The sequence below is a fragment of the Panthera uncia genome (assembly GCF_023721935.1).
Source record: "Panthera uncia isolate 11264 chromosome A1 unlocalized genomic scaffold, Puncia_PCG_1.0 HiC_scaffold_16, whole genome shotgun sequence".
In the NCBI taxonomy this organism is placed as follows: domain Eukaryota; kingdom Metazoa; phylum Chordata; class Mammalia; order Carnivora; family Felidae; genus Panthera; species Panthera uncia.
The window spans coordinates 14,819,725-14,847,178 of record NW_026057576.1 but is presented as its reverse complement, the minus strand read 5'-3'; the positions used below and the strand labels follow the sequence as shown (position 1 = coordinate 14,847,178).

At 40.1% G+C, this 27,454-nt stretch overlaps 1 protein-coding gene across 2 annotated transcripts in view; it reads left to right on the top strand.

Moving 5' to 3' along the window:
- The window catches only part of SMAD9 (SMAD family member 9), a 78,840-nt gene that overhangs the window by 27,857 nt on the left and 23,529 nt on the right, over nucleotides 1-27,454 (top strand). For both annotated transcript variants that reach the window (XM_049646819.1, XM_049646818.1), the window contains exon 3: nucleotides 20,211-20,896. In XM_049646819.1, the coding sequence (XP_049502776.1) occupies nucleotides 20,485-20,896 (412 nt within the window). In that variant the 5' untranslated portion in view covers nucleotides 20,211-20,484. The remainder of the gene's footprint in view (nucleotides 1-20,210; nucleotides 20,897-27,454) is intronic.

The following is a 27,454-nucleotide window of genomic DNA, read 5'->3' as shown; positions in this document are numbered from 1 at the left end:
TTTCTTTCTTTCTTTCTTTCTTTCTTTCTTTCTTTCTTTCTTTCTTTCTTTTTCTTCTTGAGTCAGAGAGAATGAGTGCCCACTCAACAAGTTGGGCAGAAGGAGACAGAAAGAGAGAATCTTAAGCAGGCTCTACACCCAGTACAGAGCCCCACACAGAGCATTGTGAGATCATGACCTGAAGTGAAATCAAGACTCAGATGCTTAACCAACTGAGCCACCCAGGCACCCCTCCCTGTTTTTGCTTTTTTTTTTTTAAACCTTTTTTTAAAATGTTTATTTTTGAGAGAAAGAGCACGTGTGTGAGTGCGGGAGAAGTAGAGAGAGAGGGGGACAGAGGATCCTAAGTGGGCTCTGCTCCGACAGCAGAGAACCTGATGCGGGGCTCAAAGTCACAAATGTCGAGATCATGACCTGACCTGAAATCAGATGCCCAACCAACTGAGCCACCCAGGCGCCCCACCCCTCTTTTTCTTAATCTTTGATTAGACTTTGGTTCTTAAATTTTGTTCTGCTGAGAGATATCATTCTTAATTAACAAGAGGGAACATGTTATACATGTCCTCTGAGATTTTGTTTTAAATTGATTAAAACATTTCATGATGTAATAGTTAATACTTTCAAAAGAATATGTGATATATGTGTATAAAAAAGAATATGTGGGGGCATCTGGGTGGCTCAGTCAAATGTCTGACTCTTGATTTCGGCTCAGGGTAACATCAGTCCCGAGTTGGGCTCTGTGCTGACAGCGTGGAGCCTGCCTGGGTTCCTCTCTCTCTCTCTGTCTCTCTCTCTCTCTCTCTCTCTCTCTCTCTCTCTCTCCCTCCCCCTCTTTCCCTGTATCCCTCCCCAACTTGTGCATGTGCTCTCTCTCTCTCCTCTCTCTCTCTCAAAGTAAATAAACATTTAAAAAAATTACTAATAGGGACCCAATAAACTCAGTAAATAAATAAGTAAATTGCATTAATTATTTCTCCCTAAGGATTGAAAACTAGTCTAGGATATACACTGGGCTGTGAAATTGGCTAGATCTTGTGATATGCAAATTTCAACTTTAAAAAATGATGGCTAAGTGTTTCTGAAGTGTATAATCCATCTATTCCTACCAATTTTGGTTAATCACATTCTCATCAACACTTGTTATTTCAGACAAAATAAACCAAATGAAGATATATTAATTATTTTTACATACGTTCTAATTTTACAATTAAAAATTTCTTACTGGGGGCGCCTGGGTGGCGCAGTCGGTTAAGCGTCCGACTTCAGCCAGGTCACGATCTCGCGGTCCGTGAGTTCGAGCCCCGCGTCAGGCTCTGGGCTGATGGCTCGGAGCCTGTTTCCGATTCTGTGTCTCCCTCTCTCTCTGCCCCTCCCCCGTTCATGCTCTGTCTCTCTCTGTCCCAAAAATAAAAAAAATTAAAAAAAAAAAAATTCTTACTGAATAAAATGCCAGACTTCTAGAAGACTGGAGAACACTGAGTTATCCTGTATTCAGTTGAGAGCTTGCTTAGGGAGGTCTTCACATTTTCTTTGCTTAAATGTACATCTTCCTTGTTATTCTGTATGCTTTATTACTCAAGTGTGCAACTATTGATCTATCTCAGTTGTGGCTTGGCATTTGATTATTTTATAGTCAAGCATTACTGAGAAATTACTTGCTAAGTAAACCTGAAACTTACTGAGAAAATAGCTATGTTGTCCTCGATGTAGTATGACACATTTCATTCCAGAAACATTGAAATTTTTATGGACATTTGGTGATATCAATTTTAAAGCTCAAAGGTTTGGTTAAATGTATATAATCAAGCTGTTTGATGAAAAGTTTTGGTTGAATTTTTTTTTTAAATGTGGCCTTATAGACCCAACCCTAAATCTTAGGCTGATTTGTAAGAATTTTACTTAGCTCATTTTTGTAGGTCTTGCCACCATTTTTAAGGTGGAGACTGTCTTTCCTGATATTTTCTTTACACTTACTAAGGTAGTGCTTCTGTATGCTGGTGTATCCCCTCCTGGCTTCTGCTGTGTTTCATGAATCCATAGCATGTAAAAATCTACTTGTTAGTCTGGATATAGTGACTAAACTACATAGGAAGAATTTTTGTTCTGCACAATGATTAACTTCATTGTTCATGGCTATCCTCTTGGTTAATGGGTGATCAAACATAACCTTGCAAGGCACTTTTCTTATGCCTGTCTGACGTAGGTGGCTCCAGCTTCATCTTTCAGGTCAGTGGTACAGTCAAGCCTGGTCACCCAATAATGCTATTCTGTATATATTTCAACAAAATGGTCATCATCACGGACAAAAATTTTTCCAGCATGGTCTTGCACTCTGTCATTCTTTTGGGTGTTTTTCTGGCTTGAGCATATACAGAGCTCATTACAATGGACAAGCTCACGTTTACTCCGGCACAGGTTCAGTTTTTTGTTTTGTTTTTAGGTTCTGGAATTCTTTCTCAGCAGTAGGAATCCACACTGTACATCTAAAGAGCACTTGCTTGCACAATGGGAGAGTAGCAGTGAGCAGATGTGACGCAGTGTAGAAGGAGTTGATGAATTTACCCTCAGAAATACTAGGACTCTAGTAGGTATCATGTCCTCAGTTATATCTGTCTGCATTTGCAGACTGGAGAAAATGTAACAAGTTGGAGCAGCTCAAGTTCATGCACGGAAGTCCATCCAGTTCAGGTCTAGGGAACAGGGGAACAGTCCTTTGGGTGTCAGTGACAGATTGTGGGTCTCCCCAGACCTGTACAATGAAGAAAACACATTGCTTCTGGGCTGGGCCAGGCCAGGGTTTTAGACTCTCTGTGATGAAATTACTGTTGCCACCTATGTTTAAAATAAAGATAAAATAAAACAAAACAAAACAATACGCTCCCATAAACCATTTAGTAAAGTCAAAGCTAGCCCAGCAGGTATCCTTTATTACATTTTGAAGACTAAATATTTTGAAGCAGTTTAATGGCATTGTGTCCTGACTTAAAATTCTTTTGGGGTGCCTGGGTGGCTCAGTCGGTTAAGCGTCCGACTTCAGCTCAGGTCACGATCTTGCGGTCTGCGAGTTCGAGCCCCGCGTCAGGCTCTGGGCTGATGGCTCAGAGCCTGGAGCTTGCTTCCGATTCTGTGTCTCCCTCTCTCTCTGCGCCTCCCCCGTTCATGCTGTGTCTCTCTCTGTCTCAAAAATAAATAAACGTTAAAAAAAATAAATAAATAAAAAATAAAAATTCTTTTAATTCCTTGAGTAATGAAGTTGTTTGACCTGGGAAGCTACTGTAGCACACAGCACAGCACTCAGTAGCATGGTGGAGACTGAATCTAAAAATTTTGAGAATTACCTCAGGATGACTTCCCAAAGGATATTTTTAAGGGCTTTTTAGAAATAATTCCTACTTTTTGTAGTGCACCTGAACACAAGGAAGGGTAGTAACATGTTTTTGCTGGTAGCAGGTATGTGACCATTCATTCTTCTATAGATTTGTATTTCTCAGAGGACCAAAGCGAGAAAGAAGAAAAGTAAAAGGCCATTTATTGTGTTTACCATAATTATAAGCTGGAGTTATGGAAGTTAATTAAAAAAAGGTTTTTGAGGGGGCACCTGGGTGGCTCAGTCGGTTAAGCATCTGACTTCGGCTCCGATCATGATCTCATGGTTCATGAGTTCGAGCCCTGCATCAGGTTCTGTGCTGACAGCTCAGAACCTGCTTAGGATCCTCTCTCTCTCCCTCTCTCTCTCTCTCTCTCTCTTTCTTTCTCTCCCCCCCCCCACTCATGCTCTCTCTGTCTCTCTCAAAAATAAACATTAAAAATTTTTTTTCATGTGCCTCATTATACATTACTTGTGCATTGACATATGAGACGTTCTGAATGAAAAAAATAGGGAAAGTTGTGAAAAGCCATGTTTCTGTCCTCTGTGTAATATGGTTGTGATGTAGTGTCCCTACTGTGCCACCAGATCACATTTCCCATATTTGGGCTGAACTACATTTATCGAGAGAGAGAGGGAGGGAAGGAGGGAGGCAGTGGTGGATGGAGGAGGGGGTATGAAGAAAGAGAGAGGGAGGGTGGGGAGAGAGAATATGAGAATGAAAGTTTGTATTTGTTGAAGGGAAGCTTGTTTCTGTTGTTCCCAAACACTACTCAGGGTTAAAAAAAAATGACATCCAAGCTGTCCTGAGGTGACTTTACAACAATGGGAAGGTGGGAATATACCTCATTACCTACAAAACCAATTTTAAAACACGTGAGTTTTTTTGTTTTGTTTTGTTTTGTTTTTTTTAAGGGAAAATATCCTTTCCCAAAATTCAGCTAAGCTGTTCTACATGGTTATCATCTGATATTTAGAATTGTTATTGGTTTTCTGAAAGACATGCTGGGAACATTTTTAAAAAGCGGCATATTGACTACATCAGTAAAATAATGTATTGCTTACAAAAAGGCTGGAACAGTTATAAAATTCTTAAAAGTTTTAAGGTTTGGTGTTTTGAAGGGCAAAGAGTTTTGAAGGGCAAGGGTATTCGTTATTGCCCAACAAAAACATTTAGATAAGATGGGCAGAATATATTTTTTTAAATGTTTATTTATTTTGAGAGAGAGAGAGCATGGGGAGAGGGGCAGAGAGAGGGAGAGAGAGAATCCAAGCAGGCTCCGCACTGTTATTGGAGAGCCCAACATGGTGCTCGATCTCACAAACCATGAGATCATGACCTGAGCCAAACTCAAGAGCTGGATGCTTAACTGACTGAGCCACTCAAGCACCCCTTACATTGTTTTAAATTAGAATTGAATTTTAGAAGTAGGAAGGTAAAATGAATTCTCTTAATTAAACTAAAGAGTCTAGATTGTTTCTTTTTTTTTTTTTTAATTTTTTTTTCAACGTTTTTTATTTATTTTTGGGACAGAGAGAGACAGAGCATGAACGGGGGAGGGGCAGAGAGAGAGGGAGACACAGAATCGGAAGCAGGCTCCAGGCTCCGAGCCATCAGCCCAGAGCCCGATGCGGGGCTCGAACTCACGGACCGCGAGATCGTGACCTGGCTGAAGTCGGACGCTTAACCGACTGCGCCACCCAGGCGCCCCGAGTCTAGATTGTTTCTGACCAAAGAATCAGATACCTTTAGGAGTAAACTTTGTGAAGTTTAGCAGTTAACTGGGAACTGCAACATAAAGAACTTGGTAAATACTTATGAAGTGGAAGGATATTTATTCCTGAAAAAGCTGCATACGATCAGACTTTTGTAAATTGAATAATACTTTTACATTTATCATGACTCATTTTGTAGGACGAATAGTCTCTCTCAAATTTATATTTGTGGTAATCCCAGATTTTCATGGGTCAGGATTGCTTGGAGTAAGGACACCTTTAAGATGCCTTGTGTTGCTTAAGATCTGGTTTATTCTTTCTGAGGTTGCTAACGTACAGAAAAGTTTAATTTTTTTTTTTTAAAGGGCAGCAGTTATTTGCCAGTTTATAAACAATTCAGTAAAAATAGCTTTAAGGATCTTCAATTTGTAATTGATAAGTCATGCATGCTGAAATAGTTGGCTGTGATCCTTATTCTCTTTGAGAATGCAGAGTGTCTTATAAACACATTAAGAGTTACAAATATATCCGGGCGCCTGGGTGGCTCCGTCAGTTAAGCTTCCGACTTTGGCTCAGCTTATGATCTCATGGCTCATGGGTTCAAACCCCACATCCGGCTCTGTGCTGACAGTTCAGAGCCTGAAGCCTGCTTCAGATGCTGTCTCCCTCTCTCTATGCCCCTCCCCTGCTCATTCCCTCTCTCTCTGTCTCTCAAAAATAATTAAACATTAAAAAACATTTTTTTTAAGTTACAAATACAGAGAGAAGAAAGAATTGCGCTGTCAGTAATATGACAGTATACATTTGTGCCTAGTGAAATTTCAATCAAAGCACTCTAATGCAAATAATAAACCATGCTAGAATTAGGTATAAATTGAGAATAGGATCTAAGTAAACATAGTCTACCTTTTTGCAACCTGTTTGGGTCCCACTGTGAGTAAAGGCCTACTTTGTTTTTATAATCCTGGCTCTCTGCTGAATTCTGGGTATGCAGTTAAAGTTTTAGGACAAGTGAGAGCTCTTGATGAATGAAACAGCTCATTCCTGTGTATAAGATTGTTGCTACCTACTGGCTAACTAGGAATGCAAGATTTATCTTGGGAGTGAAGGGAACTTGGAAGCACATTTTAGAGTGATGGCAGACCACTTTCAGAACAGATGTGGGAAATCCAGTCTTCCCATAGTTTTAACAAGAGATGAACCAAGATATGTGAGTACTATTAGTACTCAGAGAGACTAATTATATGTACTTCTTCAAAATGTGTTGAGAGGGGGCCCTGAGGGGCTCAGTCAGTTAAGTGTCCAACTTTTGATTTGGGCTCAGGCCGTGATCTCACAGTTTGTGAGTTTGAGCCCCGCATTGGGTACTGCTCTGACAGCACGGAGCCTATTTGGGATTCTGTCTCTCCCTCTCTCTCTGTCCCTACCCTGCACTAAATAAATAAATAAATAAATAAATAAATAGCATTTAAAAAAAAACAAAAAAAAATGAGTTGAGGAAGGATGGGGAAAATAATTAACATTCAAGCATGAAAAATCAGTGCTTGTAATAAGTGGGCAAAATCCTTTCCACTTTTCTAGAGTTCACTTCCCAGTTTTCTGTTGGGGTCTTTCTGACTCTGGAGGTAATTTTCAGTTTATACAAAAAAAGTACAGAAGTAACATGTCTTTCCCTGTTCTCTCCAGGCACCATTAGTTCTTTCCCGAAAACAATGAATGTTGTCAGTTTCATGTGCAGCCTTTCAGAGTAATGAAAGTATTTATCTCTGGCCCCTTCCTCTAAGCTATTATATTAAAGTGTTTAAAAGACAATCAAGTTAATCACATTTTTTTGTATGGAACACAAATACTGTGTATCACCATCAGAATTTCTTCCGTCTTTCCTAACTTCTGAGGGCTGAGTGCATGTGCGTCACAAAAAAAACATTTAGAGGTGTTATTTTTTTTCCCCGCCTAAGGGCACTGCCTACTTTAATAAGAACGTGACCAACTTATATTTTGAGAGTTTATTGTAGTGATATTTTTGCGCCTCTTAGGGATAAGTGCCCAAGCACCGGCTTGGCTGTCCTGCTTCTTTTTCCAGCTCTGGTCATTTCCTCTTGTCATTAAGGGGAAAGAGCCCAGTGGTGGAGGAGCCAGGTTTTTGGACTTAAAAGGGAGCAATGTTCCTTTTCCAAGAGTATATCTAGTTTTTCCTGAAGTTCCTCAGAGTGGGACCCTCCAAGGGTTTTGTTGTCGATCATGCTCTATGGGAGTTTGCCTTTTGTTTTTTATCCCATAATTCAGAACACGCTCCTGCCTTCCCACCCTCTCCCTACTTCCTATCTTTTCCTTGCTTCTCAAATCTCTCACCCCTGCCCCTCCAGTCGTACTCAGACTTCATCAAGGCATCAGATCTTTTGGAGGGAATACTCTCATTCTTGCTGTGACCAGATGGACAGGCCTGCACTACCCTCTTTCTCTCCTCTTTCCGTTCGTAGGCTGTTCCACTTCCTATCTTTTGCAACATGAATGTTGCATAGCTACCGCCCCTGTGAGGGCTCCCACAGTCTCTCCCATGAACTTTACAGCATCTTCTAGTTGGTTTCCCTGCTTTCTCTCCTCTCTGATTTATTCTCCATACGAGCTGTTGTGATCATTGAAAAATACATGAGGTCACTAAACTTAATTGCTTTTTAAATCCATTCAAAGGCTTCCCTTTGCACTTAAAATAAAACCAGTTTTCCGTATGTTGCTTTCAAGGTCCAGCACAGCTGTCTCCCGTCCTCACCTCCAGCCCCACCTCTAGCTGTGTACCTCCTTGCCCACTCCTCCTTGGCCACACAGGCTTCCCTTCAGTTTCCCAAGGGCACCAAGTTCTCCCCGAGGCTATGCCACCCTCTTAGAGCTTTTGCCTGGAGTTCTCATCCCACAGCTTGTGGACAGGCTGGCACTTCCTCTTCCTCTCAGTTTAATTGTTACATCCTCAGTGAAGTCTTCCCCAGTAGGTCCAAGGAGATCTCTTGCCCCTGCTGTTCTCTGTCTCAACACTAGAAACTAGTGTTTCCTAGTTTCAACACTAGGAAACACTATGCATTTCCTGCATAGTACTTTATGGTTTGTTAACATTTGCTTTAATATTCAGAGAAGATTCTAAGCTCTGTGAAGGCAAGGACCATGTGTGCTTTGTTCACCACTAGGCAGTGCCTGGCACAAAGTCAGCACTGATGGTAGGTATTTTTGTTGAAATACACAGATGATTGACTGCTGAGTAACAAATTAAGCTTGGTTCTGATTTATCCTTCAGGTACAGAAATCGTTCCTTTACAACAGAAAGCCAGTCCTTCACTTGAACTGGATGTCCCTTTAGAATCACAGTATTTTGGAGATTGAAGAGACCTCGGATGACTTTTATCCTGCCTTCCTATCATGCATGTCCCTTCTCTCATCATCCTCCATTTCAGTACAGAGTTCAGACTCAGCTTTGGGTTCGTGTCCTCTCTTGTTCCCAGTCTCGGCATGGCCGGGGAGACACCTACTGTTGCTTTCCTCCTATCTCCTTTGGGTACCACTGCTTCCTACTTGTGTGATCTTGGAGAAGTTACTTAATTTGGATGTGCTTCCGTTTTCTCAAATATAAAGTGCAGTTATAATAACCACGCACGCCTGTGCAGTGATTCAGGGAAGAAATGCATGTGAAAACTTACCACCATAATACTCAGTACATGTTAGCCATAAGCCTTTCTTACTTCCGCTTTGTTTTTATTATTTCCATGAACGCTAGTCTTTTAAAAAATTATTGCAGTAATCATAAAATTTATGCAGTATCATAAAATTTACCCTATTAACCATTTTTAAGTGAACAATTTGGAGGAATCAAATACATTCATAATGTACATCGTTGTAATGTTCATATTGCTGTGCAACCATCACCATTATTCACCTCTGTAACTCTTTTCATTTTGTAAAATTAAAATTTCTATGCACATTAAAATAACTTGCCACCTCTCCCCACTGTCCCCCCCAGCCTCTGGCAACCACTATTCAAACAAATGGATTCATTAATATTTGCCCTTTTGTGTATGACTTACTTCATTCTGCATATTGTCTTTGAGATTCATTTATCTTATAGCATGTCTTAGAATTATTTCTATTTATTTATTTATTTAGAGGAAATGAGCAGGGGAAGGGCAGAGGGAGAGGGGGACAGAGAGAGAGAATAGTAAACAGGCTCCATGCCCAGTGGGGAGCCCGATGCAGGGCTCAGTCTCATGACTGTGAGATCATGACCTGATCGAAAATCAAGAGTTGGGTGCTTAACCGACTGAGCTACTCAGGTTCCCCAATTTCTTTCCTTTTAAAGGTTGGGTAATATTTCATTATGTGCAATGGAATAGTATTTATGTATCCATTTTTCTGTTAATGGACATTTGGGTTGTTTCCATCTTTTGGTTTTTGTGAATAATGCTGCTGTGAACATTGGTTTACAATTATCTCTTCAAATCTCTGATTTCCATTAAAAAAATTTTTTTTAATGTTTATTTATTTTTGAGACAGAGAGAGACAGAGCATGAACGGGGAGGGTCAGAGAGAGGGAGACACAGAATCTGAAACAGGCTCCAGGCTCTGAGCTGTCAGCACAGAGCCCGACACGGGGCTCGAACTCACGGACCGCTAGATCGTGACCTGAGCCGAAGTCGGACGCTTAACCGACGGAGCCACCCAGGCGCCCCATGATTTCCATTTTTTTCAAGTATATATCCAGAAATGGACTTGCTGGATCATATGATAATTCTACTTAAAAGTTTTTGAGGGGTACCTGGGTGGCTCCATCGGTTAAGCATCTGACTTTGGCTCAGGTCATGATCTCAACAGTTCATGAGTTCGAGCCCACATTGAGCTCTCTTGCTGTCGGAATGGAGCCTGCTTCACATCCTCTGTCTCCCTCTCTCTCTGCCCCTACCCCGCTCATTCTCTCTCTCTCTCAAAAATAAATAAACATTAAAAAACATATAAAAAATAAATAAATTTTTTTTTTAATTTTTCTTTTTTTTTTTTTTTTTTTTTTTAAACGTTTTTTATTTATTTTTGGGACAGAGAGAGACAGAGCATGAACGGGGGAGGGGCAGAGAGAGAGGGAGACACAGAATCGGAAACAGGCTCCAGGCTCCGAGCCATCAGCCCAGAGCCTGACGCGGGGCTCGAACTCACGGACCGCGAGATCGTGACCTGGCTGAAGTCGGACGCTTAACCGACTGCGCCACCCAGGCGCCCCTTAATTTTTCTTTTTTTAACGTTTATTTATTTTTGAGACAGAGAGAGACAGAGCATGAACGGGGAGGGGCAGAGAGAGAGGGAGACACAGAATCGGAAGCAGGCTCCAGGCTCTGAGCCTTCAGCCCAGAGCCCCACGCGGGGCTCGAACTCACAGACCGCGAGATCGTGACCTGAGCTGAAGTTGGACGCTTAACTGACTGCGCCACCCAGGCGCCCCAAAAAATAAATAAAATTTTTGAGAAATTGCTATACTGTTTTCCACAGTGGCTGTACCATTTTACATTCTCACCAGCAGTGCACAAGTGTTCTGAGTTCTCTGAATTATCTGCATTCTCAACACTATCTCTTCTTTCCTTTCTTTCTTTTTTTTTAATAGTAGCTGTCCTAATGGACATGAGGTGGTATCTTATTGTAGTTTTGGCTTGCATTTCCCTAATGATTAGTGATGTTGAACATCTTTTAATGTGCTTATTGGGCATGTATATATTCTTTAGAGAAATGTATGTTCAAGTCTTTTGTCCATTTTTTAATCAGGTTGTTTGGACTTCTGTTGAGTTTTATATATTCTGGATATTAATCCCTTATCAGGCATATGATTTCCAAATATTTTCTCTCATTCTATGGGTTGCCTTTTTATTCTGTTGATAGTGTCTTTTGATGTACAACATTTTTAAATTTTCATGAAGTGTAATTTGTGTATTTTTTTTTCTTTGTTTGCCTGTGCCTTGGTGTCGTGTCGAAGAAATCATTGCCAAATCCAGTGTCCTGCGGTTTTTTGCCCTATGTTTTCTTCTAAAAGTTGCTAATGGTTTTAGGTCTTACATTTAAGTCTTGATCCATTTCATGTTGATTTCTGAATGTAGTCTTAGATAAAGGTCCAACTTCCTTCTTTTGCATGTGGATATTCAGTTTTCCCAGCACCATTTGTTTGTAAGGTTGTCCTTTCCCATTGAATGGTCTTGGCATCTTTGTCAAAAATTATTTGACCATATATGCAAGGATTTATTCCTGGACTCTCCATTCTGTTCCATTGGCCAGTATGTCTGTCTTTGTGCCTGTACCACAATGTCTTGGCTTGAGTAGCTCTGTAGTAAATTTTGAAATCAGGAAGGGTGATGCCTCCAGCTTTGTTCTTCTTTTTCAAGATTATTCTGGCTATCCAAGAGATAGCCTTGAGATTCTCATCCTTGAGATTCAGTATGAATTCTAGGATGAGTTTTCTATTTCTACAAACAACTTCTTTGGGATTTCGGTCAGGATTGCATTGAGTCTGTGGTCGTTCTGTCCATTATTGAAACTGGGTGGGGGGCGGGTATTAATGTCTCCAAGTGTTACTGTGGCACTCTCTCATTCTCCCTTCAATTCTATCAGGTTTTGCTTCATACATTTTGCTGGTCTGCCTTTATAGGTATAAATGATTATACTTATTATATGTTCTTGCCATATTGAGCATTTTTTTAAAAAAATTTAAGTTTATTTATTTATTTTGAAAGAGAGAGGAGTGAGCAGGGGAGGGGCAGAGGGAGAGAGAGAGAATCCCAAGCAGGCTTTGTGCCGTCAGCCTGACATAGAGCTTGAATTTACAAACCATGAGATCATGACCTGAGCCAAAACCAAGAGTCACACACTTAATTGACTAAACCACCCAGGTACCCCTGTATTGAGCTTTTATTAATTATATAAAGTTCTTGTTTATCTCTTGTAAACTTTTTTGGTTAAAGTCTATTTAGTCAGATATTAATACAGTTATTCCCATTCTCTTTTGGTTGCTGTTTCCATGAAATATCTTTTATAATCTTTTCATTTTCAGTCTATTTGTGTCTTTGGATCCAAAGTGATTTGAGTCTTTTTTTAGACAAAATATAGTTGGATCGTGTTTATTCTCTGTTCTTCTGCCAATCTCTATCTTTTGGTTGGAGAGTTTAATCCATTTACAGTTAAAGTAATGATAATGAGAGACTTCTGCCATTTTGCTATTTGTTTTGTATATGCCTGATAGCTTTGTTTGGTCCCTCATTTCCTGCACTACTCCTTTTGTGTTAAGTTTATTTTTATGTCAAGTGAAACATTTAAATTCCTGTTTCATTTCCTTTTGTGTATATTCCTTAGCTGTTTTATTTTTGGTTATCATTGGAATTATTTTAAACATCTTGAAGTTATAACACTCCAATTTGAATTTATGCCAGGCTAACTTTAATAACGTATAAAACTGCTTTTTCACTGCTCCAGCCCCATCCCTTTCAGTTGTTGATGTCACAGAATTGCATCTTTATACATTGTATGCCTCAAAACATAAACTATAATAATTATTTTAAATTCATCAGTCTCTCTTTTTTTAAAGATTTTATTTTGTTTTTTAAGTAATCTCCACACCCAACATAGGGCTCAAACTCATAACCCCGAGATCAAGACGCACATGCTCTACTGACTGAGCCACTCAGGATCTCCTAAATGCATCATCCTCTTAAGTTATATAGAAAACAACATGAAGAGTTGCAAACCAGAGTTACAATAGTACTAGCTTTTAGACTAATAATTTTTTAAAAAATACGTTAATCTCTTAAATCCTGTAGAAAACAAAAAGTGGATTGCAAACCTTTATTATAGAAATTCTAGCTTTTATGATTGCCCATGTGTTTACCTTTATTTAGATCTTTATGTCTTCATACAACTTCAAGTTAGTGTCTAGTGTCCTTCGTTTCACACTGCAAGAATCCTTTGATCATTTCATTTACTTCCAGGACACATCTCGTGGTAATGAACTCCCTTAGCTTTTTGTATATTGGAAATGTCTTAATTCCTCCCTCGCCCTTGAAGGACAGGTTTTCCTGATATAGGATTCTTGGTTAATAGTTTTTACCTTTGAACGCTTTGAATATCAGTGGCCCACTTTGCAACCCTCTGATGAATTTTTCATTTCTGTTTTAAAGTGAATGGGTCATACTTGTCCATTTCTCTGTATGCCTCTGATTTATTGTTGAAACCCAAACATCTCAATCTAATAATGTGGCAAATCTGGAAATCAGATTCTCTCCCTTTGCCAGGAGAATGCTGGATTTTGTTATTGCTTTTGGGCTGTTTTTGTTTTGTTGTGTTTTGTTTTAATGTTGTAGGCTGTTTCTGTGCCAAGGATCAGCCTGAGGTGTAAACTCAAGGTCTTCTCAAGTCTTCTCTGAGCCTGCTCCTTTCCCTAGATATGCATAGTCACTTTCTAATTTTCCCCACGTATGCAGTTGCTTTTGAATGTCTTAGTCTTTAATGTCTAACTCCCACAAGAATAAAAAGAGAAAAATAAAAGGGATGGGGGAAGGGTGCTTGCCCTATTTAAACACCCTTGAAGTCACTTTAGCCAGAGGAGGAAAGACCTGAAACACTGGGGAGAGTGCAACTACAGTGGCTACCCTCCCATTGACACCTCAGTGATCAAAAACAACAATTGCGGCTCAGAGCACAGATCCCTGATGTTTGGAGGACAGGGTCCTTTTCGTCTTCCCTGGATCCTGGATCCTGGCAAAGTGATTGCAAGGTGCTGCAGGGACACATGCACAGCTGCCTGCCAAGGGGTAGGGGATAAGTGGCTGCTAATGGGCTAAGAACTGAAATTGACCAAAACTAGCCACATTTACCATCTAAGCATTCAACTGACTCTAGAGTTCCAGCCTAGTTACATTATACAGATCCTGCCAGTGCAATCATTGTCTAGATGGAGAGACAGATTTCTGGTGCTTCATACTCCACCATCTTTCCAGAGTCTTCTGACCCTAGTCTTTCTTAAGACTCTCCTTTGTTTTAGTCAGTTACAATAATCAGTAATTCTCTTTATCTCTTCAGCTTCTCCCCCTTCTCTTACTTCTTTCCCCTTCTTTTCCAGTTTCTTCTAATTCATTGCTTTTTTTCTTTTTTTGTAACTGTTCAGAAGTCAGAGATTCTTTTAATAATTTGAAGAAAAATACCTATGGACTGTCTTCCTAGAAGAATCCATATATGCAGTCACCCAAAATGAGCAGACAGTTCAGATGTCTAATAGATGACCTGAAATCCCACCATGGCCCTCTTGAGTAGAGCCTCTGTTATAAAGATGCATTTCTGTCATCTTCCTGTGTCACTGTGGTCAGAAGACACTCTCCCCTGCAACAAGATGCTCACTGGCCAACTATGAACAGGAACTTCCCTTTCACAGATTTGTAGGGAAGCTCTGAATACAGCTAGAAAAGCGTCTTCCCCAGAGTATGAAATTATGATACCATTTCCATGTTTACACAACTGACATGTTTATCCAGTGACACTAAACTGGTACATGTATGGGGTAGTTATTTATCCCTTACAATGCAAACTTGTAATTACCACTCATTTGAAACACATAGGGATGACAGACTAGTTTAAGTGAAATACACATTGCGTGTGTGTGTGTGTGTGTGTGTGTGTGTGTGTGTGTGTGTGTGTGTTTTAAGCTTGGTTTCTCTCCAAGTGTACGCAGTAATAAGACATGATATATATGTGTCAATAGGGGTAATAATAGCCAACTATTTTCTAGGTAGACATTTTTTTGGATCTGTTTTTAACTTTAAAACACTTGTTATTGCCATATTAATTACTGGTATACAAAAGTGCTATAAAAATAGGGATACTGTAGGGATACTATGGATTAGAGGGTCAAAATTGATAAGATTGAAAAATTAAAAAACAAAAATATTGAAACAATTATGTCTCAATGTGGTGAGTGTTTCTGGAGTGGGCCCTTGCAGAATGGGCAAATGCCATCTGATCCCCTACACTGGCTGGCATACAGCGTGGTTGGTGATGTAGACTTTTCTTGGACACACTGACAAGGAAGCAGTGCCCCTGAAGGGTTGCTCAGAAGTTTTGTGTGTGCAATGCTTTGGCATGCTCCAGGGCAGATAGCCAACATATTCATCATAAATGGTATTTTTTAAATTTTGTTCTCGTCAGGATTAAAATCACCAGTTGAATCTTCCAAGGAGGACAGTAAGGAAAAATAATCTTGAGTAACTGCTAACAGGAGTTTGATTTAAACCAACAACTTAAAAATGAAATGTTCCTATCTCCCAAACTTTTGTACAGCCTGACAAATTGGAATTTAGGGTGGAATTAGGTAGTTAAATCATAGTGTATATGCTTGTGGTCAGCTCTGCTCTTCTTTTAAGTGGTCCTGTTTATTTTAAAAACTTGAAAATGAGGGGTTTTTTTTGCTTACTCAGTTGAGGTTTATTGTAAAACTCAGATGCCCAAAAAAGAAAGTACTGTTTTGTGGGGCACCTGGGTGGCTCAGTCGGTTGAGTGTCTGACTTCGGCTCAGGTTATGATCTTGCGGTCCGTGAGTTCAAGCCCCACGTCGGGCTCTGTGCTGACAGCTTGGAGCCTGGAACCTGCTTTGGATTCTGTGTCTCCCTCTCTCTCTGCCCCTCCCCCACTCATACTCTGTCTCTCTCTCAAAAATAAATAAACATTAAAAAAAAAAAAAAGGAAATACTGTTTTGTGCTGTATGTGAAGTGGACCACGAGTGAGCCAGAAGAGGGATGAGCTGTGCTTTTGTCCTTCTGCCTACAGAAGGCAAGCTGTAATGGCCAGCAGATAACATTTGTGGAGGTCTGGGGTGATGAGGGCTTTGACTGAAGGCACTGCATGTAATGTCAAACACAGTAATACCAAGCATATGTTTTCTTTTTTTTTTTATTTTTTTTAACGTTTTATTTATTTTTGAGAGAGGGAGAAACAGAGCATGAACAGGGGATGGTCAGAGAGAGGGAGACACAGAATCTGAAATGGGCTCCAGGCTCTGAGCTGTCAGCACAGAGCCTGACGTGGGGCTCGAACTCACGGACCGCAAGATCATGACCTCAGCCGAAGTCGGCCGCTTAACCGACTAAGCCACCCAGGCGCCCCGCAAGCATATGTTTTCACTCTGGTTCCTTCGTGGTAATAAAGACAATGCTAGAAAGAAACAAAAGTATGGAGAGAAGAGTGGAAATCATGCTGTGTTGGTACATGACATTTGCTATAAAGAGGGTCAATTTGACAACAGTGGAAAAAATTGTTGTTTTGCTCTGCTCTATGCAATACAGCTTCATGAGTGAAGGCTTCGTTCTCAGGCTGTGCTACCCCAGGAGTAGACTAGGGTAGTAATGTCGTGTCGGCAGCAGCTGAAGGAGTCACACAGTCCCATGTGGCAGGTTACAGCCGACAGCCGTGGAGTCGTGGAACTATTGCCCAGGCAGAGCCTACTTTGAGGGTGAGCCCCCCTTGATCTTCAGACAAGGAAATGAGGGGGGCCAGAGAGACCACATGACTTGTCAAAGCTCACATGGTTGGTTTGTGACAAGGCATAGACAGTTGTCTTAGGAAAGTGAGAATTTAACCACAAAAAGAATTACTAGGAAATTATCCTAATCTGCCAAGTTAGTTTGTTTTTTAACTGTGACCTACATCCTTCTAAGGGCAGCTCAGTAATCATCTCCAAAATCCTTCCAGAACCCCCAAAGTTGGGCCAGAGACTCCTCCCCCTGTACCGCCTGGCATCTCTCTTCCATAGCTCTTGTTAGATTTTGTGGAAATTGTCTGGTCAGGTTTTTGTTTATAAATACTTCACATACATTCATCTTTATAGACTATAAAGATGGCTTTATCCTTCTTTGTACTTTATAGGAATAGAGTAACTAACTACAGCAGTATTAACAACCCCCCTCCTATTTGTGGAACAGTTTTTTAATAACCTCCCTGAGAGTGCTCTGTTTTAATGATGATGATGGGCCTGGGCAGTGCTACTTGAGGAGGTCGTGCTCAGTTTGAGCAGATAGTCTAAGGGCATTTAAATTATCTGACAGTGGAAAGCTGTTCTGAGCCAGGTTGACACTACTAAACAAGCTTGCATGGGGGGAGGGGGGGTGCACTATTGATGTCAGAGTGATGACCAGCTGGAGATAAACAAGGGGCCCTTTGTTCCTTTGGTGGCAAAGACTTTATATGAGTGAGAATGGAATGGCCTTAATGAACCTTCAATGGTTCCCCTGGACAAATGGGAACTGAGGCCTTAATGTTAGTGAGAGTCCAAGTCTGATTCACTTTTTAAATTTACTTGTTCTATTAAAAAACGTATCAAAACAAAGAACAAGTGTAGAGAATATTATTTTGAACATCTGTGTACCCACCAGCCAGCTTTATTAAACCTTAACTTTTTGATATTTTCTATCCTCTTTCTTTCCCTGCCTGGAGGCTCCTATTACAAATTTAGTGCTAAATACTCTGAGATTCTAAATTTGACTTTTTGGGGCCTCCCTCAATGCAAGAGCCTCTGTGTAATGCGATGGGAGCTGGGTCTTAGAGCTAATAAAGAGCCACTGTGAGACCATTATATAGATTCAGAATGTGGCAGTGAGATCAGACTGTAGAGCCAGGGTTCCTTGGACCTTAGGTTTCTGACCAGTCGGTGTTTCCCCATGAGGAGGGATAGTGGCCCTGGCAAGTCACTTATCAAGGTGAACCTCAAACAGACATGGCTTGAGGAACTCTATGGCTTAAAGGTAGTGCTTTTCAGTCTTTTTTGGCTGTAACCCACAATACCAAATGACATTACATTGTGCATTGCAAATTCCATTGTGACCCTCATGGCCATCTGTCACACAGAACATACACCTCTGAATGAAAGTTTTAGCGAAATAATCCTCTTCCTTCGTTAGCTGCACTGCACTATAGTCTATTTTGTTGTTTTTACAAAAGCTGTTTTGTTCTAATAAGTTGATTTCAAGTGCCATTCGTAGATAGGAACACATAGTTTAAAGCAACAATGAGCCCTGGTTTAGAGAACTGTTACTTGTCTGCTGGAACAAACGTTTTTTTAAAGGGTATATTTAGTTTAACTCTGTGGAACATTTTATAGAAAGCTTTTATCAGTCACTGACCTAAACTTAAATATTTATTTCACAATTTACTAATAGAAATCCCATGTAAAACTAAGCAGAATTCAAAGCCTGTTGGGGGTTCAGATTATTCTGCATCATGTTACTTCTCTTTAGAGCTCCTAATCTTCTTCAACCATTGCTTTAAGGCAGCCTGTCTTGGTTAAGTAAACAGAACTAGAACATAGTGACTTAACTGTATTTCATGACCGTTAAGCCACAAAATCAACCTTTCTAAATAAAACCGGGTGTAAGTCAAACTTCCAAGTGAAAAAACCCAGCTATCAAGCCCTCAAGTCTCCTTTCCATCATCATTTACCTCTATACACTGCTAAATAAAGTCTATATATGGAATAAAATGATGCAGGTGTTGCTTTAATTTACTAAATTCACCAATTTTTGAGTAACCAGGCTGGCATCCTCCTCACATGGGGCCCCTGATAATTACAATAGCAGGAGTTTATGTAGCACCTTCGTTGGGAGAAGTTTATATCATTGTGTTCAGAAAGGTGCAGCTTTCCCTCTAGGGAAGTGGAGGAGAAAATGATATTTAATTCATACTAAACAAGCAATTGTTGGAGATGTTGAGCTAGATTGATTCTTGAATACTGAGAGTTTGCTTGTTCCAAAATGTTACCAACAGACACTTTAAACGTTAATATGGTAGCTGGTTTCTAAAATCTGGAGGAGGGAGAGGGTTTTGTTTAAGCCAACTATTTCACGGAGGAGGAAGTATAGTTCAACCTCAGGAAATTTAAATGGGAATGTTGAATAACTGGGAAAGAATGTCTCCTCTGGGTGCCAGGGCGAAGAAGAATTCAGCTGATTTTCAGGCAGAATAACAAATGTGACAGCAGTACCTCTTTCTGTCCACATTTATGTACCGTGACTATATGTAACTTCTAAAAAAGCAGTTCCCAAACTTTTTTGGTCTTATGACTTCTTTCTACTCTTAAGAATTATTGAGAACTCCAAAGTTTCTTTGTGTATGTGTCTTATATCTATCAAATATTTACCATTTTGAAATTAAGACTGAGAAACTTAAAAATACTTAATTATTCATTAAAAGAGAATGATAAACCCATTATATGTTAGCATAAACATTTTTATTTAAAAAACTATATTTAAAAAGAATTATTGGAAAGAGTGTTATTGTTTTATATCTCTGCAAATCCCTTTAATGCCTGGTTAATAGATGACACTTGGAATTCTCTTACCTGTTTCTGCATATAATCTGTTGTGATATATTTTTAAAGTTGAAATACATGAAGAAAAGTCTAGCACACACAGATATGTAGTTGGAAAAGAGAGAGCCTTGCAGCTCTCTGAAAGGAACTCTGGGACTCGCAGGAGTCCTTGGGTCACACTTTGGGAACCACTGTCCCTGTAAAGTCATTTGGAAGAACATACACAAATGGTGAGGTTATTAGTGTCCTAATTTTTTTATTCCATGTACATATTCTTTCATCAGTGAAGATGGGTTACTTGCATAAACTGTAATTGAGAAAGGGAGAAGTGTGAGCACGTTGAGGAAAGATTACAGAGGCTCTCAAATCTAGGCAGAGGAGTTTATGCTTGGGAAACTAAGGAGCCACTGTAATTTCTGAAATAGGAAAATGACTTATTAAAACTTATATTTGGGATTTAATGGATTATTTGAATTGGAAGAGAGGAGCCACTTCAGAATCTGTTGCAGTAGTCTAGGCATGGTGAGGTGGGCTAGGCCTCAGATACTGGTGGAAATGGAGAGGGAGTTTCAAATTCTAGAAGACATTTTGAAGGCAGAATCACCAAGACTTGGGTCAGGGGATAATGGAGAAGGAAGAGCCAAAGATGACTAAGAGTTTTCAAGTCCAAAACATTTGAAGTGTATTTTCTTCCTTATATCCAACCTTTAATTTTTTTCTGAAAAGTATCCTGATTAAGCTGATTGGAGTGTTTTTTTCTTGTTTTTCAGACTTGGCCAGCCTATTCTAGGACCTAGCAGAAAGTCAACACAGTTCCCAGCCTGAATCAGTCAGTTACTTCCAGAAGAAAAGGAAGACCTATGACATCCCTGGAGAGTTTCTACCTGTGACAACCCTGCAGAGTTTGTACCTGTGACATCCCTGCAGAGTTTGTACCTATGACATCCCTGCATACTTCCCTGCATACTTCCCTCAGGCCCTGCAGGCAATAAAGGGCTATCTGTCCAGGTCCTCTTTGCACTGGACACCTGCAGTTCACCTCTTATGCACTCCAGCACCCCCATCAGCTCCCTCTTCTCCTTCACCAGCCCGGCAGTGAAGAGACTGCTAGGCTGGAAGCAAGGAGATGAAGAGGAAAAGTGGGCAGAGAAGGCAGTAGACTCTTTAGTAAAGAAATTAAAGAAGAAGAAAGGAGCCATGGATGAGCTGGAGAGGGCCCTCAGCTGCCCGGGGCAGCCCAGCAAATGCGTTACAATTCCCAGATCCCTGGATGGGCGGCTGCAGGTGTCCCACCGCAAGGGGTTGCCCCACGTCATTTACTGCCGAGTGTGGCGCTGGCCTGATCTCCAGTCTCACCACGAGTTGAAGCCACTGGAGTGCTGTGAGTTCCCATTTGGATCCAAGCAGAAAGAGGTGTGCATTAACCCCTACCACTATCGCCGGGTGGAGACTCCAGGTGAGATTTTCTTCCTGATGTCATGGTTTATCTTTAAAGTTAAGGAGTCTTGTCCCACTTGAAGAGGAGTGATGGGACATCAGCAAGACAAGCCCCGCCCCCCACCCCACCTCACCAAAGGAAAAGAGGGGAGGTTCAAATCCGAGGAAGTAATCCAAACTTTTGTAGTCAGAAAAATCTAGAAAGAAGGTGCTTCCAGTATACATAGATGTTTTGTGAGATTTTGAAAAATGAATTTTTGTTTTGATGTATTTTGCAGTTGTCATCATGTTTTTCCAGTTCTTGGAGGTCTTTGAAGGTATTAACATGGCCTTGTTATGAACATGAACATCCTGGGGCACCCTGGTGTCTCAGTCAGTTAAGTGTCTGACTCTTGATTTTGGCTCAGGTCACGATTTCACGGTTCGTGAGATTGAGCCCCAAGTCAGGCTGTGCATTGGCAGCGTGGAGCCTGCTAGGGAATCTTTCTCTTTCTCTGCTTCACCTCTGTTCACTCACTCTCTCTCTCTCTCAAAATAAATAAACTTAAAAAAAAAAAAAAGGAACATCCTCCTTTCTATCCTCTCTCCCTCAATGAAACTGAACTAAACTAAAGGAGGTTTTTGCTGCCACTTTCCCCAAGCTCAGGTGCATGGAAGTATCTCATATCTGGGTCTGAAAACAGCCAGTGGAAGAATTGCTAGAAATCCTTTTAGGACTGAAAGCAACAGGGGCTGGGAAAGATTAGCAGTTGTTCTTAAATATGGCTTCAATACTGTTCTAAAACTCTTCATGTACCCATATGTGTGTGTGGGGGGTACATATATTTCACCCCCTTTATGAAGTCTGATGTTTACCCTTGTCCTTCACACTGGTTGTAGCAGTTTGACTACACTTCTCTTTGGATAGAGTGTTCCTTTGGCTATAGGGCTGCGGTTTTCATAGGAGTTTCCTCTCCTTGACTGGCCACCTGTCTCATTCCGGGAGACCAGAGGGCTGGCACATGAGCTCTGCCAAGTGGCCCACGTCCAATAAAAGATGGGTGTGTCTAGGGGCACCTGGGTGGCTCAGTCGGTTGAGTGTCCAACTTAGGCTCAGGTTGTGATCTCGCGGTTCGTGAGTTCAAGCCCCATGTTGGGCTCTCTGCTGTCAACATGGAGCCTGGAGACTGCTTCAGATCCTCTGTCCCCTTTTCTCTGCCTCTTGTCCCCTGTTGGTACTCTCTCTGTCTGTCTCTCTCTTTCAAAAATACATAAACAAAAAAAAAAAAGAAAAAAGAGAGAGAGGTGGTTGTGTCTAAGTAGGCCTGGCGTTAACCTCACAGCGGTACTAGGAAGTGCCCAGCCTACAGTGGTTTGAGTTAGGCCACCTTTCGGGCTCCCAAATCTTGCCATCGTGTTGTATAACTATAGTCAGGGAAGTCACTGCCTGCGTGTGGATGCTTCTCACAGTTTCTTCATCCTGGGATTGAGTGAGTCTCTGTAGAAGACTGTTGAGAAAGCCCTGGAGAATCTGACATGTTTTCACTAAATCATATAGGTCTTAGCTTTCTTCCCTTCTTTCCTTCCTCTCTCTCTGGGCTCTTTCTGTATACCAAAAAAAAAAAAAAAAAAAAAAGTCATTCAGGTCCAAGTTTATGACAATGACTTGATTCTTTTTTGCTTGTTTGTTTCAAAGATATGAGTTACAGTAAGCACTCAAAATATACCTGATGAAAAAAAATGTTCATTAAGAAATCATTTCTTTCTTCCTGAGTAATGGAGTTGTAAAATGTACATTGCAAGAAGTTATCTGGCTCATTGTCTCTGGTTTTCCTTTTGAATACTAGAAAACCTAAGTTTAAAGCCTTATTTGGTGTTTTAGTTTATGTAAGGTTCTTTTAGAAATATTAATGCAAGGGGCGCTTGGGTGGCTCGGTAGGCTTGGTCAGTTAAGCATCGGACTTCAGCTCAGGTCATAATTTCATGGTGCTTGAGTTCAAGCCCCGTATAGGGCTTTCTGCTGACAGCTTGGAGCCTGGAGCCTGCTTTGGATTCTATGTCTCCCTCTCTCTCTGCCCCTCCCCTGATCATGCTCTGTTTCTCTCAGTCTTTCAAAAATAAACATTAAAAAAAAAAAAAGAAATGTTAAATGTAAATATTTTTACATATGGCAGGTATATTTCATATTATTATATTTTAGGTTTGACTTCCCAAAATGAAAGATGGGTAAATATAATATTAATTTTAAGGTAATATTTAAGCTACACAGGATTTTTTATTCCTAACTAACTTTGATGTTTTTTATTAGAAAAAGCAGATTTTACATCTAGCTTTCTGGTCATGTTGAAAGTAAATATTTTGAGAACAGTGAGGATGCTAATGTTAAGCAAGTTTATTGGGTTCCTAATTATCATAAAGCTTAAGTTTTTCATTTGAAATCTCATTTTCTTGACTCCCTCATTTTAGGAACATTGAGGGCTACACTCAGATTTTCTTTTTACTCACACAACCACTTAAATCATCTATTTAAATGCTTTTCAAACTACCTGTAGTAAAGGGCCAGTTTTTAATTTTTAAATTTCCAACCCTTCAAATATCAATACTTCTGTAATATAAATGAATTGCCAGGCAAATGAACATTTAAGAAGACTTACCAAATGCGAGCTCAGTTTTGTTTTTGTTTTTGTTTTACTCTTCATTTCAACAGATATAAAATTGCTCTGTCAAATTGCTGTTCAAATTTTAAACCTTAACTCTCAGTTTCAATACTGCACCTTCATCGACTGGTACACAGCAGTTGGTACGAGTGTCATTAGTACTCAAACCTCACTTTGCATGGCTGGAGTTTAGTGGAAGCCATGCGAAAAGTGTTTTTGCAGCGTGTGGTGATTTTACTCCACGCGACTGGAGCTTATTTCAGGAGTACAATTTCTTCTTGACTGAAAGTACCCGTATATCAAAACCACATGACTCTTGAAAAAGATACAAAAGCTTTTCTCAGCTCTGCTTTGTACACAACCCATATACACAGTAACTCCTGCCACTGTTGCCCCCTTGTAATGCTTAGTTGTTAAGACTTAGTTGTTAAGACAGTGTGGTATTTGGGGTGCCTCGGTGGCTCAGTCGGTTAAGCGTCGGACTTTGGTTCAGGTCATGATCTCACGGTTCATGAGTTCAAGCCCTGTGTGGGGCTCTGTGCTGACAGCTCAGAACCTGGAGCCTGCTTCAAATCCTGTGTCTCCCTCTCTCTCTGCCCATCCTCTGCTCACATTCTGTTGCTGTCTGTCTCTTAAAAAAAATAAAAATAAAAAAAATAAGACAGTGTGGTATTTAAAAGATGGCATAAAATTGAACCACTGTCTGTAATCTCACTATGTCATATTTGTAAGCAGCAGTTGTGATCTAGAAATAGAATTTAGTAATTAGGAATAACTATTACTATGGGTTGAATGTTTATGTACCCCTCCCCGCCAATTCACATGTTGAAAATCTAATGCCTAAGGTGATGATATCAGGAGATGGGAGCTTTAGGAGATGATTTGGTCACGAAGAAAGACCCTTATGAATGGGATTAGTGCTCTTCTAAAGGAGGCCTCAGAGAAATCCCTTATACCTTTCCACCTTATGAGGACCCAGATGATCAGAATATGTAGCTTGGGAGAGAACTTTCTCCAGAGTCTGACCATGCTACACCCTGATCTTGGACTTCCCAGCCTCTAGGACTGTGAGGAATAAATTTTTATTGTTTATAAGCTACCCAGTTTATAGTATTTCTGTTATAACAGTCCAAATGGACTAAGACCGCTGTGTTTTGAGTGAAAGTGTTTAAAAATATGATCAGTGTAAATCTAAGGTAAACTAGCCAGTCAAGCTGAATAACACCAGAATGATACCATCGGCTTTCTTTACAAAAGTTTTCATCCAGGTGGTGAAAACACATTATCAAGGCATTTGTCTCAATAAAGGAGGACGAACCCCCCCGCCCCTTTTTTTTTCTTTTGGTGCTTCTGATCTGTGGCCTATGAAGAAATTGAATTCTGTGTATTCAGGGGGTGTGAGTCCACTCAAAAAAGAAAAGTGAGTGTTTATTTGAACCTTGTTATCATTGTGATGAAGAAATGTCATCGCAAAAGAAGCCATATACCATTTACTCTGTCGGGCCCTCACTTTCAGACAACTCATGGAGAAAGCTATCTTTCTCCTGCGTATTCATGGAACACATAAAAGGAAGTTTAATGGCTTATCATCCAGCTCATTTTTTGAATGATGTTGCCATTGGGTGCCCTATAATGTCATAAAACAGTATATGCACATATTGGCTTTTAAAGGGGGAAGAAATAATTTGTTTCTCTGCACCCTCGACTGTTGTGGTTTAGTTTAAGACTTTTCATTTACCTGTTAGAGTTTATTTTCTACATGTAGAACGAAAAAGTGTTGCTTGTTAAGAAAGACATAAATGTATTATGGTGGATAAGTGGTAGACTTTGTGATTGATGTTATTTTATTGCTATTATTGTTGTTTGTTTATTCTGAAACATTTACCCTTTAAAAAATTGTTTTGGGACGCCTGGGTGGCTTGGTCGGTTAAGCGTCCGACTTCGGCTCAGGTCATGATCTCACGGTCCGTGAGTTCGAGCCCTGCGTCAGGCTCTGTGCTGACAACTCAGAGCCTGGAGCCTGTTTCAGATTCTGTGTCTCCCTCTCTCTCTGCCCCTCCCCTGTTCATGCTCTGTCTCTCTCTGTCTCAAAAATGAATAAACGTTAAAAAAAATAATAAAAAGTAATTGTTTTAATGTTTATTTTTTATTAAAAAAATTTTCTTAATGTTATTATTTATTTTTGAGACAGAGAGAGACAGAGCATGAACAGCAGAGGGGCAGAGAGCGGGGGAGACACAGAATCTGAAGCAGGCTCCAGGCTCTGAGCTGTCAGCACAGAGCCCGACGCGGGGCTTGAACTCACGGAATGTGAGATCATGACCTAAGCTGAAGTCGGATACTTAACCGACTGAGCCACCCAGCACCCCTGTTTATTTAGTTTTTAGAGAGAGCACAAGTGAGGGGAGGGCAGAGAGAGAGGGAGACACAGAACCTGAAGCAGGCTCTAGGGTTTGAGCCGTGAGCACAGAGTCCGACACGGGGCTTAAACCCACAAACTGTGAGATCATGACCTGAGCCAAAGTTGGAAGGAAGCTTAACCGACTGAGCTACCCAGGCGCCCCCAGAATATTTACTTGTTTATGAAAGTTTTTATCAATATTTGCATATGGTAACAAATCAATAGTGTGATTAAAAACAAGAGCTACCACATCCATCTCCAGAAACAACTTCTTTTAATCATTATTGGTTAGTTCTTTTGCTAGTTCCTTCCATTATTACCAAAAATTATGGAGATAACTCTAGATAATATACTTATACACCTAGACAATGTTTACACATTGATTCCTAAAAATTGTGGAGGTAACTCTATATGATATGCTTATAAATCTATTTCTGAATTTATCACCTTTAGATAATTTCATTGACTAATACAAAAGATGAGGATTTAGCTAATTTATATTAACTTCTCTCTTTTTTTCTTCTTTTCAAATCTTTGATATCTACATTTTAGTTTATGATTTATGTTATTTTTTGGCTACTGTATTGGTTTCCATCGTGGGATCTTGTGTTAAGAATTATTTTCCCTTAGAAGAGCCTTGGTCCATTGCTTTCTAGTGTCCAGCATTGGTTATGGGAAAGCAATAGTCAGTTCAGTTCTCATGTCTTCATAGGTGGCTTTGAGGTGATCTTCTAGGAACCCATAGAATATTCCATTTGCCCTTCGATGCTTGAAATTCAAGGTGGTATGACCAAGTCTGGATCTCTTTTCGTTAACTGGGTTGTGTATTCCACGGCTCTTTTCAATGTGATGACATAGATCCTTCTTTAGCTCTGGGAGATTTTCTTCTGTTATTTCTTTGATCACTTCCTCCCTCTGTTTTTTCTGCTTCTCTTTCTGGAACTTATGTTGGTCGGAGGCTGTACTCAACACCATTTACTGACAACTGCCAGGTGTTGTGACACTGCAGAAATCAGTAGGAACTAGGAAAGCCTGGATAATGTTTGCCTTTGAGAATTGCATCCATTCCTAACTGTTTGTATAGAATCAGGATCAAAAATACTTTTTTTTTTTTTTTTCAAGTATGGAATTCAGAAGAAATACACATGGGGCTTTATTTATAAGTTATCTTATTGCTGCTTATCTCTTACTTTTATAACTCTGTTTATCTTTGACTTAATGATTTTTAGTTACCTTTAAATCTTTCTGGTAAAGACAAGTAGAATTTTTTTTTTTTTTTTTTTTTTTTTTTTTTTTTTTTTTTTTTTACTTTAGCAGTACCACTGAGCCTAAAATTTAGGCTGGCCATCTGAATAATTCAACATGGTATCTGAGGGAAAAAAAATTCTGAGGATCACTTAGAAACCAATTTTGCCTTAAAAAAATAACCACTTTATGGGCAAAATTAAAGGAAGACACAAGCAATTAGATCTGCAGATGGCCACATAATAGGGCAGCTCTGGTAATTTCTGTGGTAGGACTGAATAGACAGTCTCTTTAG